Source organism: Xiphophorus couchianus, chromosome 7 (assembly GCF_001444195.1).
Source record: "Xiphophorus couchianus chromosome 7, X_couchianus-1.0, whole genome shotgun sequence".
Taxonomy (NCBI): domain Eukaryota; kingdom Metazoa; phylum Chordata; class Actinopteri; order Cyprinodontiformes; family Poeciliidae; genus Xiphophorus; species Xiphophorus couchianus.
The window spans coordinates 35,397,439-35,421,367 of record NC_040234.1 but is presented as its reverse complement, the minus strand read 5'-3'; the positions used below and the strand labels follow the sequence as shown (position 1 = coordinate 35,421,367).

At 37.4% G+C, this 23,929-nt stretch overlaps 2 protein-coding genes across 14 annotated transcripts in view; one reads left to right on the top strand and one right to left on the bottom strand.

Moving 5' to 3' along the window:
* Positions 1–5,854, top strand: part of obsl1b (obscurin like cytoskeletal adaptor 1b) — a 49,697-nt gene extending 43,843 nt beyond the window's left edge. For all 13 annotated transcript variants that reach the window (XM_028022919.1, XM_028022922.1, XM_028022925.1 and 10 more), the window contains 2 exons: positions 336–605; positions 3,324–5,854. In XM_028022919.1, coding sequence (XP_027878720.1) covers positions 336–605; positions 3,324–3,334 — 281 coding nt within the window. In that variant the 3' untranslated portion in view covers positions 3,335–5,854. The remainder of the gene's footprint in view (positions 1–335; positions 606–3,323) is intronic.
* Positions 4,371–15,909, bottom strand: LOC114148025 (uncharacterized). Its single transcript, XM_028022932.1, has 6 exons — positions 12,690–15,909; positions 11,780–11,881; positions 9,278–9,334; positions 7,464–7,556; positions 6,409–6,594; positions 4,371–6,333 (listed from the first exon to the last, which is right to left on the bottom strand). The coding sequence occupies exons 1-6, from the start codon at positions 15,027–15,029 to the stop codon at positions 6,205–6,207; spliced, it is 2,907 nt and encodes a 968-aa protein (XP_027878733.1). The 5' UTR covers positions 15,030–15,909; the 3' UTR covers positions 4,371–6,204.
* Between the last annotated feature and the right edge of the window lie 8,020 nt (positions 15,910–23,929).

Here is a 23,929-nt window from a genome sequence, read left to right as displayed (position 1 = left end):
TATAATCGAACATTTATATTTTTGTCTGAATTTCTTAAAATTTTATTTTCAGTCCACATAACTTTAAATTGTTTTATTATATTTTTGTGCTTTTATTAAAAATCCTCAGTTTTAAAGCAGAAAAGCTGCTTGCTTACTAAATGTTAATATGAAACTGTCATGTTTACATTTAATGCTTGATGTAATTATTTACAGATTACTATTCCAGTTTTGGTTTTTGTTGGTTGGAATCAGTCAGATTTGGTCCCAGTTGTCAAAGTGTTTGAAACGTCTTAAAGGAAACTGTTTTCTCGTGTTTCTCGGTGACCGCCGTCTCGCTCCTGTCCGCCCACCAGCCCAGTCGGTGCTGATGGTCCGGGAGCTGAGAGACGTGGCGGTGTCGGCGCCTGACGACGCCTGCTTCGAGTGCGAGGTGTCGGCCCCGGCAGCCCGCGCCCCGGCGTGGAGCCTGAACGGCGAGCCGCTGCAGCCTGGCCCGCGGGTCCGCCTGGAGAAGACGGGGACGGTCCACAGGCTGACGCTGCGGCAAACCGCGGCCGACATGAGCGGCCTGGTGGAGTTCACATCCGGGAAAGCCAGAAGTCAAGCTCAGCTCCGAGTCGCAGGTAGGAACAACTGATTACACTGCAAAAACACAAAATCTCACCACGCAATTAATGCAGTTTCTGCAGAAAATAACTTTATACACTAAAAATGAGATCAACTAACTTAACTTTTCAGCAACTCATTAGAGCTTGGTTTAAGTCAATGATTCCATAATATCGATGAGTACTGGCATCAATAACTCAGAAAGACTTTTGGTTTTTGCAGTGTACATGGTGCTTCTGAAATGGAGGCTTTACAAACGTCAGCTAATCTAACTTTTGTTCAAAACAACAAAAAAAGAAAAGTAAACTGAAACAAATGTTTTGAAGATGGAATAAAAGTTTTAAAACTGAAACAAATTTTCAAGCCGACTTTTCAGATTCAAAATTGATTTCAGTTAATTTTTTTCCCTTTTGAACAAACTTTTTGGGCCCATTTTAGCTCCATAATTGAGCCGCATTTCTTTAGAACTTTTTATATATGCTGTAATATATTCCGGTTTTCACCAAATATCTTGAGACTTTTTCCAACAAAAAATGCACAAAATATTGAACCACAAGCAGGAAAATGGATGGACGTAAATGTCAGTTCTCCTGTTGGCCAGTAGGTGTCAGCAGAGCTACATAATGAGAGGATTCTTCTGGACCTGATTCGGCTTTTTGTCACAATTTATCCAGAAATAACTGCAGTTTTCTCAAAATCAGGGAGTTTTCTGCATATTTACAGAATAAAACAAAATGTAAAATAAAGCAGCATTCCTCCTTTAATATGAAAAAGGTACAAAAACTGAAAAACTGGCATTTTGTTTTATAGACCTGTATGTTATCTGATTTAATTAGATAACTTTTAGTTTTTAAAAACTAAAAGTCTGGCTGCTTTTGAAAGAGATTTAGACTGAATTATAAATGATTTAAAACAGACGGAGCCTGTCAGGAACTTTAAAAAAAAATAAAAAGTACTATAAGAGTATTTTTTCTATGCTTTCCTTTTACTTGAATAATTATATTATGAAGTATTTCTACTCTTACTGGAGTAAGTTTCTGGATTTTCAACTCACTGAATGAAAAACATTTAACCAAATAAAAAAGGAAATCACACAAAAAAACTGAAGTTTCAGAAGAAAAGATTTAGAAAAATTATTTTCCTTTTGATCTTTAAAATAGAAAAATGTTAATTTAACTTTATATTGTGGTCCATCTGATGTGTTTTTACATAAATGATTGTTTTGATTAGTTACTCAGTAACTTTGTAAATACTTTTTCCCTCTTGATTAATTTCTTGGCTACTTTTTACTGTTTTTTTTGGTGGTTTTTTTTACAAGAAAATTCACCAGACGGCTGTTTTTATTCACAGTTCATGAGTTTTATTTTGAAAGAAATTGATTTGGAAAATTCTATTACATGAATTATATGTTTTATATGAATTATTTTAATTTTGGTTCTTAAAATACAAATATTTCTTCTAAACTTTATATTTTGGTCAGTCTGATGATGTAATGTTTCAATATTAAATGCTTGATCATTTGATTAGTTCTTCAGTCGCCTTTTTACATACTTTTTACTTGAGTAAACATAAGCTAATGTAGTTCTACTCTTATAATTTTTAATGATGATAAAAGTTTGGTAGAAAATTAAGAGACGCTTTCCTCTGTAATATTCAACCTGAACCACTAGGGGGCGGTAATAAAGCTTTGAGTTTCTTCCGTATCTCAATTTGGAAAAACGAAGGAAAAGTTGTCAAAATGTCTAGAATTATCTGACCAAATCAGATGAAAATGTGAATAAAAACGCAGATAAGTGATTTTTATCTGTCCTGGTGGTGTGTGTGTGTGTGTGTGTGTGTGTGTGTGTGTGGGTGTGTGGGTGTGGGGGAGGGGGGGTCAGTGAATAGGTGAAGCGGTTCGGCACCCCGGGCTGCCACGTTCTGTAAATAATACAAGGTGTTTATGGTCCGACTCCATCAGTGGGTATGTAGGTCAGGCAACACGGCAGCGGCACCAACAAGCTGCTGGGAATTATTTTTAGTTTTATTATGATGCCTCAGATTAAACAGAGTTTAATCATCTGACCCAGATACTGAAGTTTAATCGCTCTGAACCTGAGCCACAGACACAAAAGAGTTTATTAAATATTAATGAAAATATTCACAGTTCCCTACAAAAACTGACTCAAGTTTACTAAACAGAAAACAGCTTCACTACTTAGACAAAATAAAATCTAAAAACATTTAAATTTTAGTTAAAAATTAAATATTTTCTACTGATTTTTGAAGTTTTTAACTCATTTAAAAAATAAAAGACTTCCAATATACAAATTATTTATACAAGTCCTGCTGTCTTATAAAGTTAAACAAAACAACTTAAATTTTAAGTTTAAATTCGAAGCATATACTCTTAAATCAGAATCAAGATTGACAAATTGTTGTGTAATTTGACGAGATGCTTTGAATTCATTATTTTCTTTACATTTTTATTTTATTTCTTCTCTTTCATGGCGTTCTGTCTTTATTTTACCGCAGGCAGTTTTTATTCTGTCTGCAGGTTAAAATCTGTTAACTTCATTTCTGTACAAGGTCCTTTGCCATATTTACCAATACATTGCTAATAATTAATAAAAATACATTTGAAACAAAACAGGACAAAAACAAGATAGTAAAGATTAATTACTAATTTCTCTGTACTTTGGTTTTATAGCAGCTTTACTTTAAAAATGTAAAATTTCTCTGTTTTGTTTTCACAGGAAATCCCTGAAAGAAACTGAAAACCTGCAGTCGTCTGACGCTTCAATATGTATAATTATTTTATTTAGTCTCTTTGAAAGCAGCTTAAACTACCTTACTGTCTCCTGAAACGTATTTTAATTCAAAATGTATCTTCTGTTGTAAATAATGTTGGAGTGATTTGACTGGACCTGGTTTGTTAAAGCTGTTACTGTCAATAAACAGCGAGATGATTCAGAAACTATTTACAGTTTGGTTCTAATGATCCTGTTTTAAAGTTTAAAATCTACACACTGAAGCCCTGAAAACAGAATCTGAAATAAAAATAAAGTTTGTTTTTTTCTTAACTCCACCAGACAGAGAATCAGAAACAAATTAACCTGGACAAGTTAAGAAAACAATTAATAAAGAGTCACGTTAACAGCTACTGAGCATCAAGCTAACAGGTGATCAGTGTGAAGCTAACATCTGAGTGCTAAGCTAACAGTTACTGAATGTAAAGCTAACAGGTACTCAGCGTGAAGCTAACAGAGATTTTTTTTTTTTTAGGAATGGTGGAGAGGAGCATAATTTTGAAGATAATTAAAATTGTGCTGTACAAAAACATAAAATGGTTGTTTTGTTTGTTATCCAGAGTCAAAATGAATAAAAACTGCAAAACAAAAATTGAAGGAATAAAGTTAGGCGTATCTTTTATGAATTTGGTGATGCAGATGAGCAAACTACTGATTAGATGGATGGATAACTTCCTGTGTGGCTAACTGCTAATGTGGCTATGCTAAAGCCTATGGTTATGCTGTCAAAATCACCAAAAGTAAACAGTGCAATAATGATGATATAAAAAGATATTCATTATAGATTCCATTTTAAAAATGTTTTAAATCGTTTAATATGCTAAAAGTTGTTACTTAAAACATTAAATGTTCTTGGACAAATATTCTCAGTTCCCTTTTCAAACCCATTTATGTTCATTAGCAGAACTAATTTGTTTAAGCCAGTTCCTTTACATATATCAAAGGAATAATTTCCTAAATAATAGTTAAAAAATAAGTATTTTAACATACAAATAAATACTGTGACATCTTTGAGAGGATGTCACTTTTTTATCGAAAAGCTGTACAATTAAAGACATTTTCACAAACTCTGATTCTAGTTACAGTTAATCAGATAAATAAGGCAGAACATGTAACACCATCATCTTCTTTCATAAAATAGCTCAGATTCAAGTTTATTCAAACAGCAGCATGGGTGAAGTTGTCAGTATCTTACCTGCTGCAGACAGTAATGGAGAACCATTGAGAAATGAGAACGCCAACAGCTATTCAAGCTAGCTATTCAAACTGATCGCTAGTCAGAGCCAAGCTAATGGCTACCAAAACAAGCTAGCAACTTCACAAAGTAAAGCTGACGGCTCAAGAGTAACGTTAACATCTACTAAGCTAATACATATTCAAAACAAAGCAAAATTCCATTTAGCTTGGGCAGTTGTTAGTTTATGCTAACAGCTACTCAAAGTGGCTACAAAAGGTAACCAATGGCTGCTCAGAGTAAAGCTATTGTCTCAGTACAACAATAACAGCTATTAAAGCTAAGTGCTACTCAGACTAAAGCTAACAGCTTAGTCAAACTAACAGCTATGCAGAGGAAATCTGACATCTTCTAGCAATTAAGCGAACACCTTATTTATATGAATAGCTGCATAGAAAAAAGCTAACAGCTACTGAAAGTAACATTTAATACTAATGCTGCAGCTAGCTTTGTGTCCACCACATTTAGCCACCTTAGCATGTTTATCAGTTATAGTTCATGGAATTTTATGCAAATTTATTCATATTTTGGATGCCAAAGTATTTGTTTTATCCTTTTACATGTGTTGCGTGTAGTTTTATGAACATAACTTGTGCACTGAAGTCACTGATAAAACCTGATGTAATTTAAGCTAACATGTCCTCAAAAACTCAACAGCTACTCAAAGTTGTCATCTACCAAAGTACTTATAAGCTATTAGCTTGACTCAAACATGAGAACGTAATTCTGCATCTCCAAACATTTAGAAATAATGATTTCTGTCCACTGCAGAAGATACTGACTGTTCACTGCTACTCTTTATAGCCTAGCTTAAATAAGGCTAATCTGTCAGCTTAAAGATACATTTTTGCTACAATAAATGGCTGAATTATTATTAACGAATCTTCTTTCCTGGGTTAAAGTAAAGTAGGGATTTAGTGGTGTAATTTTCTTAAGCACATGTACTGAACAGGCAATTTAAACAGTTTTTAGCATAATGTGCATTTTTTATTATGAAGCATAGCATATTTTGTGCATATCTTCAAACATCAAGAAACATTTTTGTCTCTATTTACAAAAGTAACGATCAACATTTGTATTGAATGTTTAAGGTTATATTTTCCGCCTGTAGCTCCCCAGAGTTATTTTTATGGAAGGCGATTACGTCGACTCGTCGCTATGATGCCTTATTTTCTGTGTGATGGTGGAAATAATTCTGTTGTACAAATGCTACATTATACTGACATTAAAGTGAGTAATGGTGGCTCATTTGTCCAGGACTATTTGTAGAAGACTGCGCAACTGTTCACACAATCTAGTTACAAAGGTCACAGCTGTCATGTAATACACACCCACACACACCTACACACACACACACACACACACACACACACTGCTCTCCAGTTATCTACAGAGGCTATGGTAAGTCCATGAAGCATTCCGATGATAACTGGTGGATTTATCCAACACGCTGTGAGATTATGAGATTAAATGCGAGTAGTTTTTTTTTAAAGTGTGGTCCTTGTAGTGGGAAGCACGATGGAGCCTGCGGCTCGCCAGCCTCCATGGCCCCGAATCGACAGTCGCTGGTGACTCTCTGTACCCGAACTTCCGTTAACTCGAAGTCTTCTGCTTCCTCAGAATGTCGTAGATGTCGTCCACTTTGCTGAGTCTCTCAAAGAAGGGGATGAGGTCGAGAAGCTCAGTGTCTGACATGTCGTCAAACCAGGAAACGACGGGAACCTGGAGGTTTAAAACGGTGATTTTAGTGGGAAATAATGTTCAGACTTTAGGCATTTAATCACAGGAGCAGCGTACCGCGTTGTCCGGATGGAAGATGTAGGAAGCGGGGGAGTTGTCTATGATGATCACTCTGTTCAGGTCTCTTCCTAAGCGGCTCAGGTCTTTTACGTAGTTCCCTTTGTGGTATACGCACGCCTCCCGAAAGAGGCGACTCTGGAAGGCTCCGCCTTTATCCAACAGGTCAGACACAGGATCTGCATACTGAAGGAAATAAGACAGAAAAACAGAAAATTTACTTTAGCACATCGAAACTCTGGCAGCATTCAGGTTGATGTAATATTTGCTCATATTTGACCAGAATCTTTATTCCAATGCTTACTTGTTCCTCCCCACAGCCGTGTCACCTGAATACTTTACATCTAAAGCCACATTCTGCTGTGAGAGTCTCACTTTTCTCCACATAATCAAGTCTGTGTTTTGCTTCTTGGAGTTTAGCTGCTGTATGTTAATGCAGATGCTCAAAAGGTTTGTCATGTCAGTCAAACTCTAGAATTAAATATGCGGTTAGTTATTTGGCCTAGAAACTCACATCAAGCTAATGCTAGCTAAGGCAAAGGGAAGGGAAATGAAGTACTGTAATTTTTTGACTCGGGCATAGGAAACAAATCAATCCCAGCTGAAGCTAAGTAGCTAATCTAAGTAAGTGGGTTTTGTTTTAACATCAACAAATGACAAAATGTAGAAACAGCTGGAAAATGACTTTATGCTCACAAACACCCATTGGCGTTCTGGTCCTGGTAAAGCCATGGTGATCTCTAGTGAAATAAACTCTGTACTTTTTTCTCTGGTCCTAATAAGCAAAGATATTTATTAATCAGTTCCCTGTTAAACAGACTCTGTGCTATGAACAACAGTTCATCAATGCTGGAGAGCCGCCATTATTCTACAAGTCTCTTTACTACTTAATAATTCAATATTTATATCTTTATGGCTCAACACTATGATAATATTTAAACTAAGATTTTAAACTTTGGTGAATTTAGGTGAAAGGTCAAACATAAATGCCATAAAAGGCCGTCCTCAGAGTGATGTTACATGACAATGACCTGAGAAGATTTAGGAAAGCAAACCTTGGATAAACTTGCGGTGAATAAAACACACTCAAACATTTCTCCCATCCTCTGGAGGAACTCATCAACATGCGGCCTCTTCAGTACATGAACCTGAAGGAAACAGAAATACAACAGTTAGACTCACTGGAAATAAGCTCAGAAGGAAGCTATAGTTGTCATTTTATAGAAGTCGTGTTATTCTTCTAAATCAATTTCCTTATATTTTACTGTAAGACGCTGGCAGCCATGTTTCTGAACCAAGTCATCCAGAATAGGTTTTCCCCACTTTTACAAGCCGATCCTGGAGTACTTGAAACGGACCCAGGCCCAGAGGAGGGAGTACTTTAAACTTTAAAAGTACCACTACATCAACATATTTAGACTATTTTAGTAAAGGGCGACTGTGGCTCTTTGGTAGAGTAGTCGTCTTGCAATCGGAAGGTTGTAGGTTCCAGCTTGGGCAAGGCAACGATCTGCGTATAAATGTGTTAGTGAGTGCGACTGGGTGAATGTAACTCTAGTGTAAAGTGCTTTGAGTGGTCAAAATGACTGGAAAAGCGATATATATATATATACAGTATATAAGTTCAGTTCATTTACCATTTAAAAAATAACCAAAGTAAAAACGTTTTCGGTATTACCAGCTTTAACTGGTGAAAACAATAATTTGATATTTAAAATGACGTAAATGTAAAATCAAAATAATAATAATAGTAATTATAAAATAACAAAAATCAGGCATAATCATTTTTTTCACAACTTATGAAATTTTAACAAAAACTGTAAGTGTGTGTTTGGTGAATTGTTGACTTCATTGTTTTAAGCTTCTTTTTTTTCTTCCTTAAAGCTGCAGTATTAAATTTTTATTTAAAAAAATATTCTGTTTTCATATTTGCTGAAACTGTCACTCTGCAGTACAGAATGAGAGAATCTAGAAACAACCAATCAGAGCCAGGAGGCGGGTCTTACCGCTGTAAATCACCTGTGTGATGATTTCTGTCTGCTAGGCTGCAGCTAGAATGCTAATGCTAGTTAGCATAGCCACAGATGATGGCAGATTTCCTGTAACGGTAAGTTGTGTCTCCACCATCAACACATGTAGCAGCGAGTAAATGAGCATGATTGACGGCGCTAAGACCCGCCTCCTGGCTCTGGTTTGTTGTTTTGGTGCATTTCTTCAGTTGGCAATATTGGCTCAGGGAGATCGATGTTTTCACAGAACGTCTGTCTCATTAAACTGTCACAACATGGCGACAGCTTTAACAAAGATGTAAAAACAACTTTTTTAAAACTTAAATGCTGCAGCTTTATGTGAAGCTAATGACAGTTAATATCCAGAAAAAATAAAAAGCATTCACTGAAGTAATTTTGCCAAAACATTAACTCAAGTAAATGTAACTAGTTGCTATCCAAATCTTCAGAGGATTCAATTTAGTTGTTTTTTGAAAAGTAAAGCCTCAGTCAGCTAGAAGAGCCAATCGCAGCTAACGGCTAGCAGCTAGCGGCTATAGCATATAGGCTGTAGGCTGATCTGGGGATAAGATGTGATACAGATTGAGATTGATGGCGGGTATTTCTGAGAAGCGTCGCAGGCTCTCCTTATTTTATCAGGACTGTAATAGGAACCTGCAGCCGGGAGCCATCAATATAAAGAGCTTCAGCTCCGCCAGCAGCAGCGGCTTCGAAACCAGCTGGCAAAGCAACGCATTATTCACCGCATTATTTATGCAAAAATAGGAGGTTTGCATTCAAATCGGAGCCAAATCAAAATCCAGTTGAAGTATTTTTAAACTTAAATTGTTTCTCCATAATGAAATGAATTAAGTTCCTACCTGATGAACAATTCCTTCGATTTCCACTGGAATGATAAAGTCTGCATTGTTCAAAGGCTGTGGAGATAGAAAACAGAGACAAGAATCATATCAATTACAACTTTAAGCCCTTTAAAAACCTATTTGAGTCTTGATAATTAATTAGTAAAACATCAGAGATACAAGGAGGCGAAGCTAAAAAAAAAAAAAAAGATTTACTGGGTGAATTCTCAGCATCTGAATTATGCATCTCGGATGTTGAATCACTGGAAGCTGAGCTATATAAGACCCTGGGCTCGAGTGGTGACGCTGTGACGTAATTTAATTAGTTTTCATATTGGATACTGTGTTGGATCAAGTTCTGCTTTAAATGATTCGGCAGCAAATTTTCCTGAAAAAAACCCATGAAAAACAGACAAACCGAATTAATACAGAAAGCTACCAGTCAGAATCTTTTTAAGTCATTGCAATTTCTAAAGTCAGAATAATGAGAATAAAAGTCATAATTTTGAGTTTTAAAGTCAAAAATACGAGTAAAATTAATTTAAAATAAAATACATTTATGTACTTTATAAGACATTTTAGTTTTAAAGTCAATTATGATAAATTATTATGAAGTTATTGAATAAAAGTCAACTAAAGTTCTTGAGTTGTTTTTCTTAGTTTTTAAAGTCATACCTGAAAAGTGTAAAAGTGTAAAGCCCAAATTATGAAAAGTCTTTCAAAAAGTATGACTCCGATTCTTGTAAATATAACTTTAAAACTCAATTACTAATTCAAAACTCACAATTACGGCTTAATATTGGACTGTTATTTCATGGCAGAAATGGTCTTCCATATACATGACCTGAGTTTGATGACTAGTGACGTTTTCTTTTATGGTTTTTCATCTCATTTTGTGTTTGTATTAAACTGATTTTCAGGATGGTAGAAATCCTGCCAACCAGAGAAACGTCGACTCGCGAGTCAGGCAGTCGTCATTTTAAACATGGCCGCCGCGGTTCAACTCATGCTAACTTAAAGAGCCTCTGGTTTCTGCAGACACACATGTGAACTCCTCTCCACCGGCTCCTTTTAGGAAGGAGCACTGAAACAAAAACTGATCGACCCGGCAACGTTTCACCGGCACCTACAGAGCACAACTCATCACTTCCTCTGGTCATTTCATTAGAGGCACTAAAAATTCAATTGTTGGTTTTGTCTTATTTAAAATGTAATATTTGCACAGACTTATTTGTATTTTTTGTAGATAATTTTACAGTTTTTCTTATACACTGCAAAAACAAAAGCATTTTTGGTCCATTTTCTTGTGCAGATATCTTATTACACTTGATAAAATACAAAACTAACTTGCAAGATATGGGACCTTGATTTAAGTCAATAACTTCTTATTATTGATTTGACTAGCTTACTAGCTTCAACGGCAGATTATTTAATATAGAATTAGACATTTTATTTCCTATACATGAAGTAATCTGTCAGTGGAACAAGTATTATTTAAATTTTAATGTTGTAGTATTTCATTGTGTTTCATTTGTACATAGATAATTTCTTTACAGTTTATTTTGTTACTTTAACTGATTTCATTCATTTAATTTTGCAGTTTTGCATTTACATCCATATTTTACGTTTGGGGATAAATGTTGAGAACTTCTCTCTCAGCAGGCAGCAGTGATGTGTGACGAAGCCAATACTGAGTTTTATTATCCGTTTTATACGAAACATGCAGTTAACAGAATAATCTTGTCTACAGTTTCTTCACAGCAACATCCAGTGACAATCTGTAAGGACAGTCTGTGACCAGACAGACGGACGGACGCGGCGCTTATTGCACAATTTACCATGTTAGCATTAGCTTCTTCTGCCCACTGCAGCCACTAAAAGAATCAAAATGTATAAAACATATCCATTGTAATTAATTAATGTAAAATCATGAGGCTGTTAATAGTCAGTGGTATTTTTGTGTAAAATCTATCATTCAAATCCTAAAGACCAAACTATTTGTGGGGATTTTTGTTGTGAGAAATCAAAGAATCTGAATAGTTTTGCATATTTTCCATCTGAAAAAGGTCAAAAATTAAATATGAGGAAAACCAAATGAATTTAAAAAAAATGTATGAATAAAAATGTATTTTTCATGAAAGACATCATAGTAAGTTGTAAATGCAGTCAGAAAAGCAGCTGTGATGCACAACAGATTGGAAATGGAATCTGTCAACATTTCATCGTCCTGGATATTAAGCTCAGGTCCTGTTGTGTTGGTTAGTCTCAGTTTTTCTATCTGGCGCCGCGAACGTCTTCGTCAAAATGAAACCAAAATGAAACATTTAGCGGAAACACGTGAAGAAGGCCCTGCTGCTTTTGCCTAGGATGTTCAGAGCAACTTATGGCAATCAGCATAAACTATTTCAGAATAAAATTATTGCTAATTAACAGTGCAGAGTCTGTCAATTTAATTAAAAGTAATTTCTGCCGTCAGCCTCCTTTTCTGAGTGAGAAAGAGGCTCAGGCCGGGCGGCTTACCTTAAATGAACTATGCACTAGAGTTTCATCCAAATCGATGACGACGCAGATCTTTGCTGGATCGTCTGATGCCGACTGGGAGAGCAGTGGTTTTACTGGAACCTGCAGGCAAGCAGAACGTTGACGCCTGAAGCTCAAACATGGAAAAGTGAACAAGAGTTTGACTTTGAACATGAAAAGCAGCGACCAGCAAGCTGACACGGAGCGTCGTTTGTAAAATTACATAGAGAAAAATGAACAGCAACAATCATATTATAGCTTATCAGAAAAAAATTATAGAACATTTTCTCGTTTATTTATAATTGTCACAGCTTCAAATATTTAGTGAATAAATTAACTATTTAACTCCAGACTAAATATTTAGTTCATGTCAAATATTTAGCTTGCTAACTAGCTTCACACTAATTATTTGGTTTGCTAACCACCAATTTAGCTTCAAACTAAATACTTGACTTGCTGAATAAATATTTATTTTGAAACTGACATTTATAAATGACTGAACATGATGAAAATATGATTTTGAAAAATGAACCCTCATTTTTTTCTTAGCAAAATAACCCAAATTTTGCTTTATATTTTGAACAATGTAACTTCAAACGGCTCCTGATGTTTCAGGTTCTTAACAGCCGTAGATGTGTCGTGGTGTTTCGGTGAGTGGTTACAAGAGACTTGATGCAGCAGCTGCTGCCATGATGATACAGAATGTCAGTATCACAACATCATATCTTGTCCTTCAACAAGCGCTCAGTGACTCTGGATTCCTCAAGCTAAAAACAAACTGGTATGACCAAACAGGTTGTATGTGACCCTAATGACCATGTGGAGCAGGATACTGATGCTGACACTCTGTCTTAAATGACTCTGGGCTTATTAGAGGATCTAAAAAGTAATAAATATGTAAATATTGTACCTGCTGTGTCGGCGGGATGCAGTATTCACATTCACAGTTTTCTACGGATTCATCGTCACTCTGCTCCTCCTCTGAATCCTGGCTTGGTGTGGCCTCGTGTTTTGAGGCAACGCTGTGAATGAAACCCAGAGGAGGTGAAAGGTCTGAGATTCCCTGCAGCTCATTTTCAGGTTCTAGACTTTGCTCTTTACGGATTAATTCGAGGACATTAATTCCTAATAGAGCTGATGACTCCTCGACATCCTCTGGTCCTTGATCACCAACAGCTTTTCCATCAGAAGACCTGCTGTCCAGAATAAATCTGCTCAAAGGTTGTGCATCTGAAGACTGAATGCTTCTAATCTGATATGCATAGTAATCCTCAACACCTGATGGAAAACACTCTCTGGTTTGCTCTTCTGTGAGTCCCCAATAAGGCTCCATCTCTGAAAACGCAGAGAAGCCATCCAGTTCAGCATCCAAATTTTTACTGTCTTTGAGATCTAATGTCGTCTCAGTGAGGGCTTTGGACTTAACTTCACCTACCAAATCAATGTCCTCACCAACAGAGTCTTTGTCTTCACAAACATCTCCCTCCACAAAGATTTCTTGGGCACACGGTGCAAACGTGCTCTCCGCTCTGAATGAGTCCAGGTAGGACTCGGGTTCTTCGTCGTAATCATCAGAAATTTGCCCATCGTATCCCCAGGCTTCATCATCATAATACATTTCATCTTCAGAGTCCTGGTAGTACTCTGGGTAAAGACCAAACGGTTCATTATCTTCAGCTTCACCTTTTGTTGAACTCGATTCTGATTTTAGGGTCCAGTTCTCCGAACCATAAGATCCAGTGTCTCTCTGATTCAGGTCTTCTTCCTCTGAATCTTCACAATGTTCATCCTTTTCTTGGCTGTTTGTTTCAGTTACTTCTCCAGTATGCACATCTTTCTCCTGTTCTTCAATTACCTCTTTAGTCTCCTCTTTGTGAGCCGTTTTGACGCTTTGTTTCAGAGCTTCCTGTTCAAGATGGAGGTGGTGGTGAACGTCGCCTCCATCAAAACAGGAGATGTAATTCCGCTTTTGAGCAAATGCCTGTCCAGAGCAGCCTGCTCTGTCAAATAAATCAAAATAGTCCTCAATAACTGTGTTGACAGCAGAAGTTTTCTTTTTGTCCTCCTCCTTGCTACTCTTCTCGACGCTCGGATGTTTTTCTGCATCATTCTCTTCGAAGGATTCCCACTGTGTCGGCTCGTCACTTGTATCATCCGGAGCTGCTTTGTCGAATTCCTCAGATGAATCTGAGCAGGGATCAGAAAGAAAACTGTTGTCAAGACAAGTCTTGAAGGATTTGGAGTCGTCGGAAGATAGGTCTTCCTCGGCGCAGGACTCAAAGTTGCCATGTTGACTTGACTCGTCCTCCGAATCGTCCCTATGCACCTCATCAACATCTTCAGAGGCGTTGCCTGTAGAGGTTTGCTCAATGTTTTCTTCTCCTCCGTCACTTTCACAGGGGTCACCAGGTGTGTCCTCTGACAACGTGGAGGACTCTTCACCACTGACCATCTCGTTATGATCGTAGCTCTCCTCCTCTTCATCACAGTAATTGTCCTGACTTTCATCATATTCAGAGAAGTTAGCAGCACATGTTAAAGAGTCCATGGAGTCCGAGATGTTTTGGGTGAAATTCTGCTCCGAATCCTCAGTTGATCGGTCCTGCTCCGAGTCAGAGTCCTCACACTGACGATCCAGAGGCAGCTTCAGGTTTTCTGTGCACTCAGACACAAAACCAGGCATTTCGAACTCTCCAAAACTGTCAGAGTTCACTTCCAATTCATCTGGCTCATAATCAGAAGAGTCCGACTGTTGATCAGACGGCTTACATTGCTGAAATAGTAGGAGGTGTTTTGGGCAGTGTTCACAGCAAAGGCTACTTTTAGAGGCTAAGCTATGATTAGCACAATGCTCAGAGGACTTGCAAGCTTTAAAACACTCACAGTGTTGAGTACATTCATGATATAGTCGGCTTAACCCTGAACACTCAGTGTCTTCAAGGGCGCCGTCCGGTTCAAAAAGTCCATTGCTTGAAGAATATTCCTCAAAGCTCAGTCCTTCACAATCGTTGCAGAGTTGAGTCTGCGGTGCATTCATGTTGCAAAGAGGAGGAGGGTCCATTCCTCCGCTGACACTCTGCTCTGTGTATCCCACAAGGGCCTTTATGTCCAGTTCACTTCCCTTTGAAGAGCTGCTCAAACCTGCAACTCCTGTTACTTTAGAAACCGCACATTGTCCAGACAGAATCGCTCCAGCGGAAAGCTCCCCCTCTCCACCAACTTTCCCCTGTTCAGAGTTCTCCAAATACATCGCAAAAGTCTCTTCTGAGCCCAGATGATGGGAATTAAGAGTCTTTGCTCCATGCAGAGTCCAAACAGCAGGCACCTTTGGGGTCCATTGGGAGAGGAAACTCTCAGAGCTGAGATCAGAGATCACTGCTGGCTCTGGAGAGCAAGAGCAGCGGGAGCGACAGCACTCACGATGACATGACAGGTTGTCACAACCAAAACTGAGACTCGACCCTCCCTTTGCCAGACAGCAAGCAATTTATTTTGGGTGCTTGGAAAGACGTGACAAATAACTTCTGGAATATCAAATCTCTATAAAAGGCTGAAGTAAGGCATAAATCTGAAACTGACACCTGAGTACTTCTTGAGCACTTGATCTTCAGACTGAAGCTGACTAGAGGCAGGTTGTTTTCCTGGAGAAAACTCGCTTCAAACAGAAAGAATGCTGCAAGTTAATGTGTATGAAAGGGTTAGCGACCCATCATTGCCCAAATGAGTAATCATTCATGTCAATGTTTAGGTCAAATATCCACATCACAGAGAAATCGTTGACTTTAATCTGACTAATTTAGTGGTTTTCAAGTATCCGCTGTCTTTCCTGTTACTGGAACTCTGTTCTTAGATATCTGCTTGACTCTCTAGGTCAGATATGCACCTCTAACATTTGTACCATTTTCATCCTTCTTGTAACTCCCTGATTGATGTCTGGACATGGAGTACTTTTCAACACTGCCGTTCGTTACAGTCCAGGAGACATGCCTTAGGAAACATAAAAAGCTGAGAAACTCATTGAACGAGTGACGACCACGGTGATCACATGCCGTTCGGAAGCAGGAAGGCGTAGAAGAAAACTTATACCAAACGTACAAACGAAAGAAGAGCTTCCATTACACAAAAATGCTTTTCTTCTACCAAGAAGGGGGCGTTATTTTTGACCAATGGAGTCTCTGTGTCTGACACTGAAATGACTGAGGAGACAGTTGTTTATGCTTCTGTCACAAGCTGCTCTTAAGGCATAAATATTCAGCTTCACCAAGACATAAAGAGTCCAGATTGCTGGCTTTATTTTGTTCCAGTCATTCAGTTTCATGTTTAATGAAAACACAGACAAGTTTAAAGATATCAAATGGCAAAATATAGGATCAAGTTTCAGTCAAATGAGGACTGGATCAGCTGCATTTCACATGTAGAAGTTGTTTGAATATTAAGAATTTGCTTAAGAAATAATTTCTCTAAACCTGGTATGACACTTAACATTTACCATATAGCATATAAACTGCCTGGCCAAAAAAAAAAGTCGCCACCAAAAATGGTCACACTCTCTAATATTTTGTTGGACCGCCTTTAGCTTTGATTACAGCCCGCATTCGCTGTGGCATTGTTTCAATAAGCTTCTGCAGTGTCACAAGATTTATTTCCATCCAGTGTTGCATTAATCTTTCACCAAGATCTTGTATTGATGATGGGAGAGTCTGACCACTGCGCAAAGCTGGTTGCTGGTTTCTCGATCAGTGACTGCATGTTGTTTTTTATGACCTTTTATTTTTGTGTTTTTATGCTACCTTGCTGCTGAAATGTGCTATACGAATAAACCTGATTGATTTTTGGATTGATTGATTGATTGATTAACTTGCATGTACTGTGACCTCTGGTTAAACTAATATACTTCCTGTTGGCAGATGTTATTAACTGGAGTCACACATTCATATTTATTCATAGATTATTGGTAAGTTCAAGAAATTTTTGTAAAATGGACAGACCTTAAATTATACTACAAGCTGCAATGATGCGGTAAAATCAGGGTTACTAACGCCGGCGTTCAGTGGTCATAATGTTATGCCTGAACATTCCAATTGCCACAGTTAATGTACTGTATAATGTGCTTTTTTCAGAAACACATAGATATTCCCAATTAATCAATAAAAACATGCTACTTGCAAGAATATTTGTTAGTTTTCACCAGAAGGATTTATGTCAAACGTCAACATTTTAAAGCCGTTAATGAAGAAGTTATCATTTTCGCATATAAGCATAAGTAAACGAAGGTGATGCAGAACGGTATGTCCTATATCTTGTCCCATATCAAAGAAATTGAGAACAGATTGTCAAAAAGAATCACTAAAATTTCATAATAAGCTGATCATTTACAATTCATAAGGTAAAATGAATCAAACTGCATCTGATTCATTTCAGTGCAGACACATAAATATTACAAAGTGGATTCTATGTGAAAAGGAAAATGTGGAAATCATTGCAAATCTCTAGAGCAGCGGTCCCCAACCTTTGTATTACCGCGGACCGGTCAAGACTTGGGAGGAGGACTTTATTCAGCTGATTTTAACGCTGTACAAAAGCTGCTGGAAAAGACAAGTGTTTGGTTGTTGACTTACAATCCAGAAACCACGTGCTGCATTCTTGTTGGTTGTGCAGGAGGCTCTACTTCTGCTTTTCAAAGCTGTACAGCTGTATAATTGCGCATCAGTTTGCGGCCATTTTCCAATGCGAGTGTAAACATGATGGGGACGTAGCAAGCGGCAGCTTAGTTGCATTTAAAGTAACAAGAAGTCTTAAAACGGCTCGTTCTAAAAGCTTTTCCTGCCCCTGCAAGAGGTGAGAGGAGGTTCATGAAGGGGGGAGTGGGTTTGTTTTGTGCTCCATCTGACAATAGAGATAACTCAGGCTAGTGGAGTAACCTTAAACATAAATTGTGAAATCTAAAATCACAAAGGATCCAATGAATCTTTTTCCTAAGGAACATAGAAATAGGCTTTTTAAACCTTTGGGTTTTGCTTGGAAACAGGTTATAGGAAGTTGTAGAGAAGTCATTATCATCGCATAACGCAGGATTTTGATGTAGTTTTTATTTCCTAAATTCAGGAAACAATTTCCTCCTTAGAGTGGGTTGTTTAAGTAAGCAAATGATTTATGAGTAATGAAATAATATGGAAAGTTTTAATTGATATCAATAGGCCTGTCGCGATAAACGATAAATCGATTAATCGTACGATAAATTAAAACTATCGACCTCGTTTTAATTATCGGCATTATCGTCTCTTCTGGCCTTCTTCTCTTTCTGTTGATGACACCGAATGAAAAAAGGCTCAACTCCGGTGCTCTCCACTCACCCTCCCTTCCTCATTTCCTTAGTGTAAAGTCCAGCGCACAGGACACGATCTTACAGCTGTCGGCCGATTGTCGCCCATTTTTAAAACTTGACAGATCACACATTAGCCGACAGAAATCCTAGGTATAACGGTTCGATCGGGTTCGTTCCTGCCGTGTGGTGTCCAAAAATGGGCACAAAATAATGGCTGCAAGTTCAGTTAACTAATTTTAAAACCAGGCATTAATCAATGCTTTACTACAATCTACTTGCAATGCATGTTGCTAGTGTCAGCGTAAAGTCCTGACTGACAGAAAATCATTAGAACCTGTTTATGTCACGTTAACGAAGAACAGCTGAAAAGTTACTGGGTTTATCAACTGCGGTAGCAATTTAGCTCCAACTCCTCCTCTTGTCATTTCTATATTCTTTGCATGTTGAATAAACATTAATGTTGTTTCCACGTCGGCTGGACTTCCGGTTGCGCTGTGTCAGCTGTTTGGGATTCCCCGACGTAATTTCCCCTCAGAAAGCACGAGGAGAATCCTCGCTTTCTGATTGGCTACCTGTCACATTCAACAGGTGTAGTTAAAGCTCCCAGTCGGGGAAAACCCCTGATTTGGATCGGAGCGGCAACGATGATCTACCGTAACACACCACACAATCTTAGAAAGACCAAAGGTCTAAGATTGTCATAAGGGGAAAAATAGGAGCAAAAAATCGTGTAGTGTGAACTATTGCATCAGGTAGTCGATGTGCCCATCTTCTCTATTTAAATCTGATTATTACTGAAGGGCAACATAGTATACAGACTTCATAATCTGCACTCTTTTGGTTGAATGCAGTATTTATTTCCACTTTGGCTTTAGGGTGTTTAGTTTTTATCAAGTACATTTTTTGTTAATGGAGACTGAGAATCAATTTTGTTTTTGGTTGTTTTGTTTATTTTGTTTATCAGCTCCAGTGTTAAATATTCTTTTGAAAATAAAGTGTATCCATCTTTGGCAGGAAATCGCATGCATTATTACGTCATTTCCATTAAATCAGTGTAAAAAAGTCTTCAAACAATATTATCGTTTATCGCAATAGTTTTTTGAGACAATTAATCGCTCAGCAAAATTTGCTATCGTGACAGGCCTAGATATCAATTAATAGATATATATTTAATTTATATTTAAATATAAATTTATAAATCATTACATTTATAAATGTATATTTAAATGAGAGGATTTGAGATTTTGGTTTAATTTCAGGATGGTCATTTTTTACTAAGCAAGAAGAGATAACTGTGGCCATCTAGTGGTGTTCTACCTTGATAAATTTGACCATATTTACAGGTAAAACAGTAACAAAACGCCCCTTTGCTAATAAATCTTCTATAAGCAAAACAACTGCCAGCTAACCTAGCAGTTTGTTAGTGTGTAGCTCACACAATAGGTACCAATGAGGTCTCTACTGGAAATAGGTTTACTGATCAAATAACAAAAAGCAGCAGCAGAAATAAAAGTGTTAAATATAGAGGAACAAACTATTATGCACAAAAAGATACCTAGAGATATGCAATAGTGAAGCCCTGAAGTAGAAAATGATTGTGGATAACTAAAAGGGCAGCTTTGAATACTGGTAGAATGTTTCAGGTAAAATAATAAACCTGTTTCATCGAAATCTCTATTTATAGTAGTAGAAATTGTGATACATTAGCATGTAATGCATCATCAGGGGGGACAATACATTACGGTTTGACCTTTTCTAATTTTAGTAGACATAAACAATATTCACCCATTTCAAGATACGTGGAGAATTCTTGACATTTTATAAGCAAAACTTCAACACAAATGTCAAACTTAATCTACGGAAAGTTTACAAAACAGTAAAAGTAAATTAACACTTTAAAATTTGACTTGCACAGGGGAGTCAAGTGCACTGAACGGTTTCAGTTAGTAAAAATGCTAAAAAATAAAAATAAAATAAAAATTATCTCTGACATCAGCACATTAGTGGGTGAGCGGAAGCGTTCCTCCCACTAAGATTAACAAATGTCCAATTACTTGAACAATTCTTGACACTTTATAACCAAAACATCAACACAAAAGGCAAATTTTATTCAGCTGACAATGTTTACAAAACAGCCAAGTAAATTGGTGCTTAAGGATTATCCAGAAAAATAAATTCTAGGGAAGCTAAGTGCTCTAACTTTCTGAAAGAAAGCAAAAATTAGCTGCAATATTAGGGATAAATGTAAATGTGTAACTGCTTAAAGAATTAACAGAAAATAACTAGAACTTCAGATATATGGAATTTTATTCAACTAAAAATATATCTGGAAAAAATAGGATGCTAAAAGTCTACATGTCTTCAAAGTTAGCAAACATGCTAAATGAAGAGTCAGCTCTGCTATAAGTGCATTAGCTGAAGTGTATAAACTACCATATTTGGTAGTTGGTAGAGGATTGTATGTTATGAGACTCCTCTAAGTGAGTCAGAGATCATCTAAAGTTGCAGGATAGTAGCTCTCCTAACCTGCTTTGACTGAATGCATTTGGGCATGTGTACAAATCTAACTCATACTTAATGTCTCAGAAATTATTTGGCATAATTTTGCATTTTAAGTTGTCAGTGTGGGCTTTGTCTAAATCCACAGCTACCAAATGAATACTGGAAACTTTCACCTGCTTCAGCTGCAGATATAGGATATGCCCGATGTCATGCATGTAATTTATTTCTTACTACGTTACACTTCATACTCTGTTTGCCAACATCCCAAACACAAGTAAGAACAGCTACTGGCATGCAGCAGAAAACATCCCATCAGCTGCCATCCGAGTGATGTGAGCCAGTGTTTACAAAGGAAGAAAAAAAATCTGACAAATTAGGTGAGGCGTGATGGCCACTCAGAGCTGTCAGGCCAGGCATTAGTGCCACAACCACACCAGACCGAATCCTGCCGGTCTGCTTGGGATGTGAAGGAAACAGGGCGAGTTGTATGGAACAGCATTAGTGCCACTGAAGAAAAATTCTGACTTTAATTCTGAGTTTAGAGTCAGAATTGTTAGTTAAAATTTCTAAGAGAAAAGTCAATTTGGAAAAAAGTCAAAATTCTGAGAAGTCAGAATTCTGAGTTTAAATTTTAAAAATTGTTAAATTTGAGGGGAAGAATTCGGATATTAGAGACAGAATTTTGAGAAAAATGTCAGAACTGAGTTTAAAATAAAGAAAAATGTAAATTTGAGGAAAAAAGTCAGAATTCTGAGATTAATGTCAGAATTATTAGTTTAAATTTCTAAGAAAAAAGTAAATTTGGAAAAAGGTCAAAATTCTGATAAGTCTGAAGAATTGAGTTAAATTCCTAAAACTGGTTAATTTTGAGAGGAAAAAAAGTCTGAATTCTGATATTAAAGTCAGAATTTTGAGAAAATAAAGTCAGAAATTTGAAAAAAAAAAAATGTCAGATTAAAAAAATGTCTCTATGAGCAAAAAAGTTATTAGTATGAGAATAAAGGTCTAAGGTTAAAATTCAAATAAAAAATCAGAATTCTGAGGGGGAAAAATAAAAATCAGATTTTTTTTTCCCCACTGGCCCCAATCCTCTCCCATAGCTCCGTTTCTCTAAAAATAAATGCAAACTTTTATTGGAATTTATTGCATATTCACGTTTTATTTGTTGGGCCTCTTCTCCATATTCTGACCTACTTTCAGAAGATATTCGCCTGGCTGACTGCTTCCCTCAGCTCGGGGTTAAAGTGGCCTCATTATGGTCAGGGCCAGCGTGTCGGGACATACCTCTGGTGTTCCTGAGATGAAACGAATTAATGAGCTGCTGCGTGTGAAGGAACCCGGCTGCTGGAAGCACGCAGCTCTAAGCTGGTGTAAAAAACATCACGATGCCCAGAGTAAGCTCGTATCTCAGATGACACTGATGAGTCTAAAATAGGCTGCCGGCAGCTCCTGAAACTGGTGAACGATCACATTCTATTAAAGGAAAGTGGACGTGATATACAAACGTATATATACACGCACTGCAGGCGCTTAACTTAAACAGTTTGTAGTTGGGTTTTCTTTTTATGTGAGTCTAGATGTTAAATATCTTTGTTCTCTCTAGAAGCTCCTCTGGTGGCTTTATCCATCAGGCGGACACTTTCACTGCAATTTTAATGGCTGAAGGGAGAGAAAACACAAACAGTTGGGTGCAACAAAAGGTCAGCCAATAGCTTAGTCTAAGAGAGAAACTGTTAAAAATACTGAAAGACAGATCCCAGTGGATCATCTCTAGGAAGAAAACATGGAGTTGATTTCAGCTGAAAACCAGCAAATAATCGATGGTGGATTAGACGTGTGAACATTACTTCTGATTTCTGACATGCAGCTCCAGCAGATCTCTGTTGTCCCAAAGAAAGGAAACCTCAAGAGGCAGGACGATGTGTCAGCGCAAAAATACATTTGTTTTTACATGTAAATTTAAATTCTTGAACATAAATAAATTGTGTTTGAGTTATTGAATTTTTAATGAAAGGACCCTCTTTTGAAGTATTTCAATTCAACTTCAAAGATTAAGTAGATACAAAAAGTGAAAAAGGTCTGTATGTTGAAATGTAAAAGACTTTATTTCCAACCAACATATGATAATATTCATCGAGAAAAAAATTATATTAATGCAGCTATGCTAGCATATAGCTGTTAATATATACAGTATGTTAACCTGACTTATACTGACTTTATTGTCATTTTGCATGCACAGGGTGTATACAAAACGAAATTTCGTTGCATATGGCTCAGGACAGTGTTTTGAGCTTTCAATGTTGTGAGGTTACTCCAGAATAAAATAAAATACAGTATAAAATATGAATATAAATATAAATATAGAATATAAAGTGCAGGAATGACAGTAAAATATAAGTTATTTAGCTCTGTACATGTGCAAGGTATAAAGTGGAGACCAGATTTTAAGTGCAGTCCAGTTAAGAGTTCAGCAGTCTGATGGCAAGTGGGAAAAAGCTGTTTCGGAACCTGGTGGACCTGCACCGGATGCTGCAGAACCTCTTTCCAGAGGGCAGCAGGGAGAACAGTCCATGGTGGGGGTGTGAGGGGTCACTGACGATGTTTCGGCCTCGGGACACGCAGCGCTGGGATGAAATGTCCTGGATGGAGGGAAGGGGGGCCCCGATGATCATCTCTGCTGTCCGCACCACTCTCCTCACGTTCTTCCAGTTGGAGGCGCTGCAGCCTCCACACCACACAGAGAGGCAGCTGGTCAGAATGCTCTCTATGGTGCTTCTGTAGAACGTCTTGAGGATGGGCGGGGGCAGGTGTGCTCTTCTCATCCTCCGCAGGAAATACAAACGTTTCTGTGCCCTCTTGGCCAGAGACGTGGTGTTCACAGTCCAGGTGAGGTCGTTAGTGATGTGTGTATATTATGTGTATATATTATATACACATAATTTATATACTATATTCAGTTAACACTAATAATATGTAGTTATGTTATCAAGGTTTTCTATAGTGATATTTACTAAGCCTAAACTGAATCACTTCCTGGAACCTCTAAACTGTATTTGGCAGCCATCTTTCTTTCACATCACAACTGACTTTCAACCATGAACTTCAGATTCCAACATCCTAGTTACACCTTTACCTCACCATGTCAAACCACCACAGCAACTACTGCTTCAAACAGCACAAAAAACCCAAAGACAGAAGGATTTTCAACAGCAGAGTCCTTCATCAAACCAAACCAGAACAGCTTAAGCCTTCAACAGCACTAGCATCAGCATTAGCTTAGCTCCTACCCTGAGATGTCTTCTGGACCCGCCATTGAACAGTTG

Excerpts from the sequence above, each read along its gene's own strand:
- LOC114148025 (XM_028022932.1), bottom strand. The coding sequence starts at position 15,029 with ATGTATTTGGAGAACTCTGAACAGGGGAAAGTTGGTGGAGAGGGGGAG. Across the intron at positions 11,882-12,689 it reads GCATCCCGCCGACACAGCAG|GTTCCAGTAAAACCACTGCT; the intron begins GTACAATATTTA and ends GCTTGCCTGCAG. Across the intron at positions 6,334-6,408 it reads TCTTCCATCCGGACAACGCG|GTTCCCGTCGTTTCCTGGTT; the intron begins GTACGCTGCTCC and ends TTAAACCTCCAG.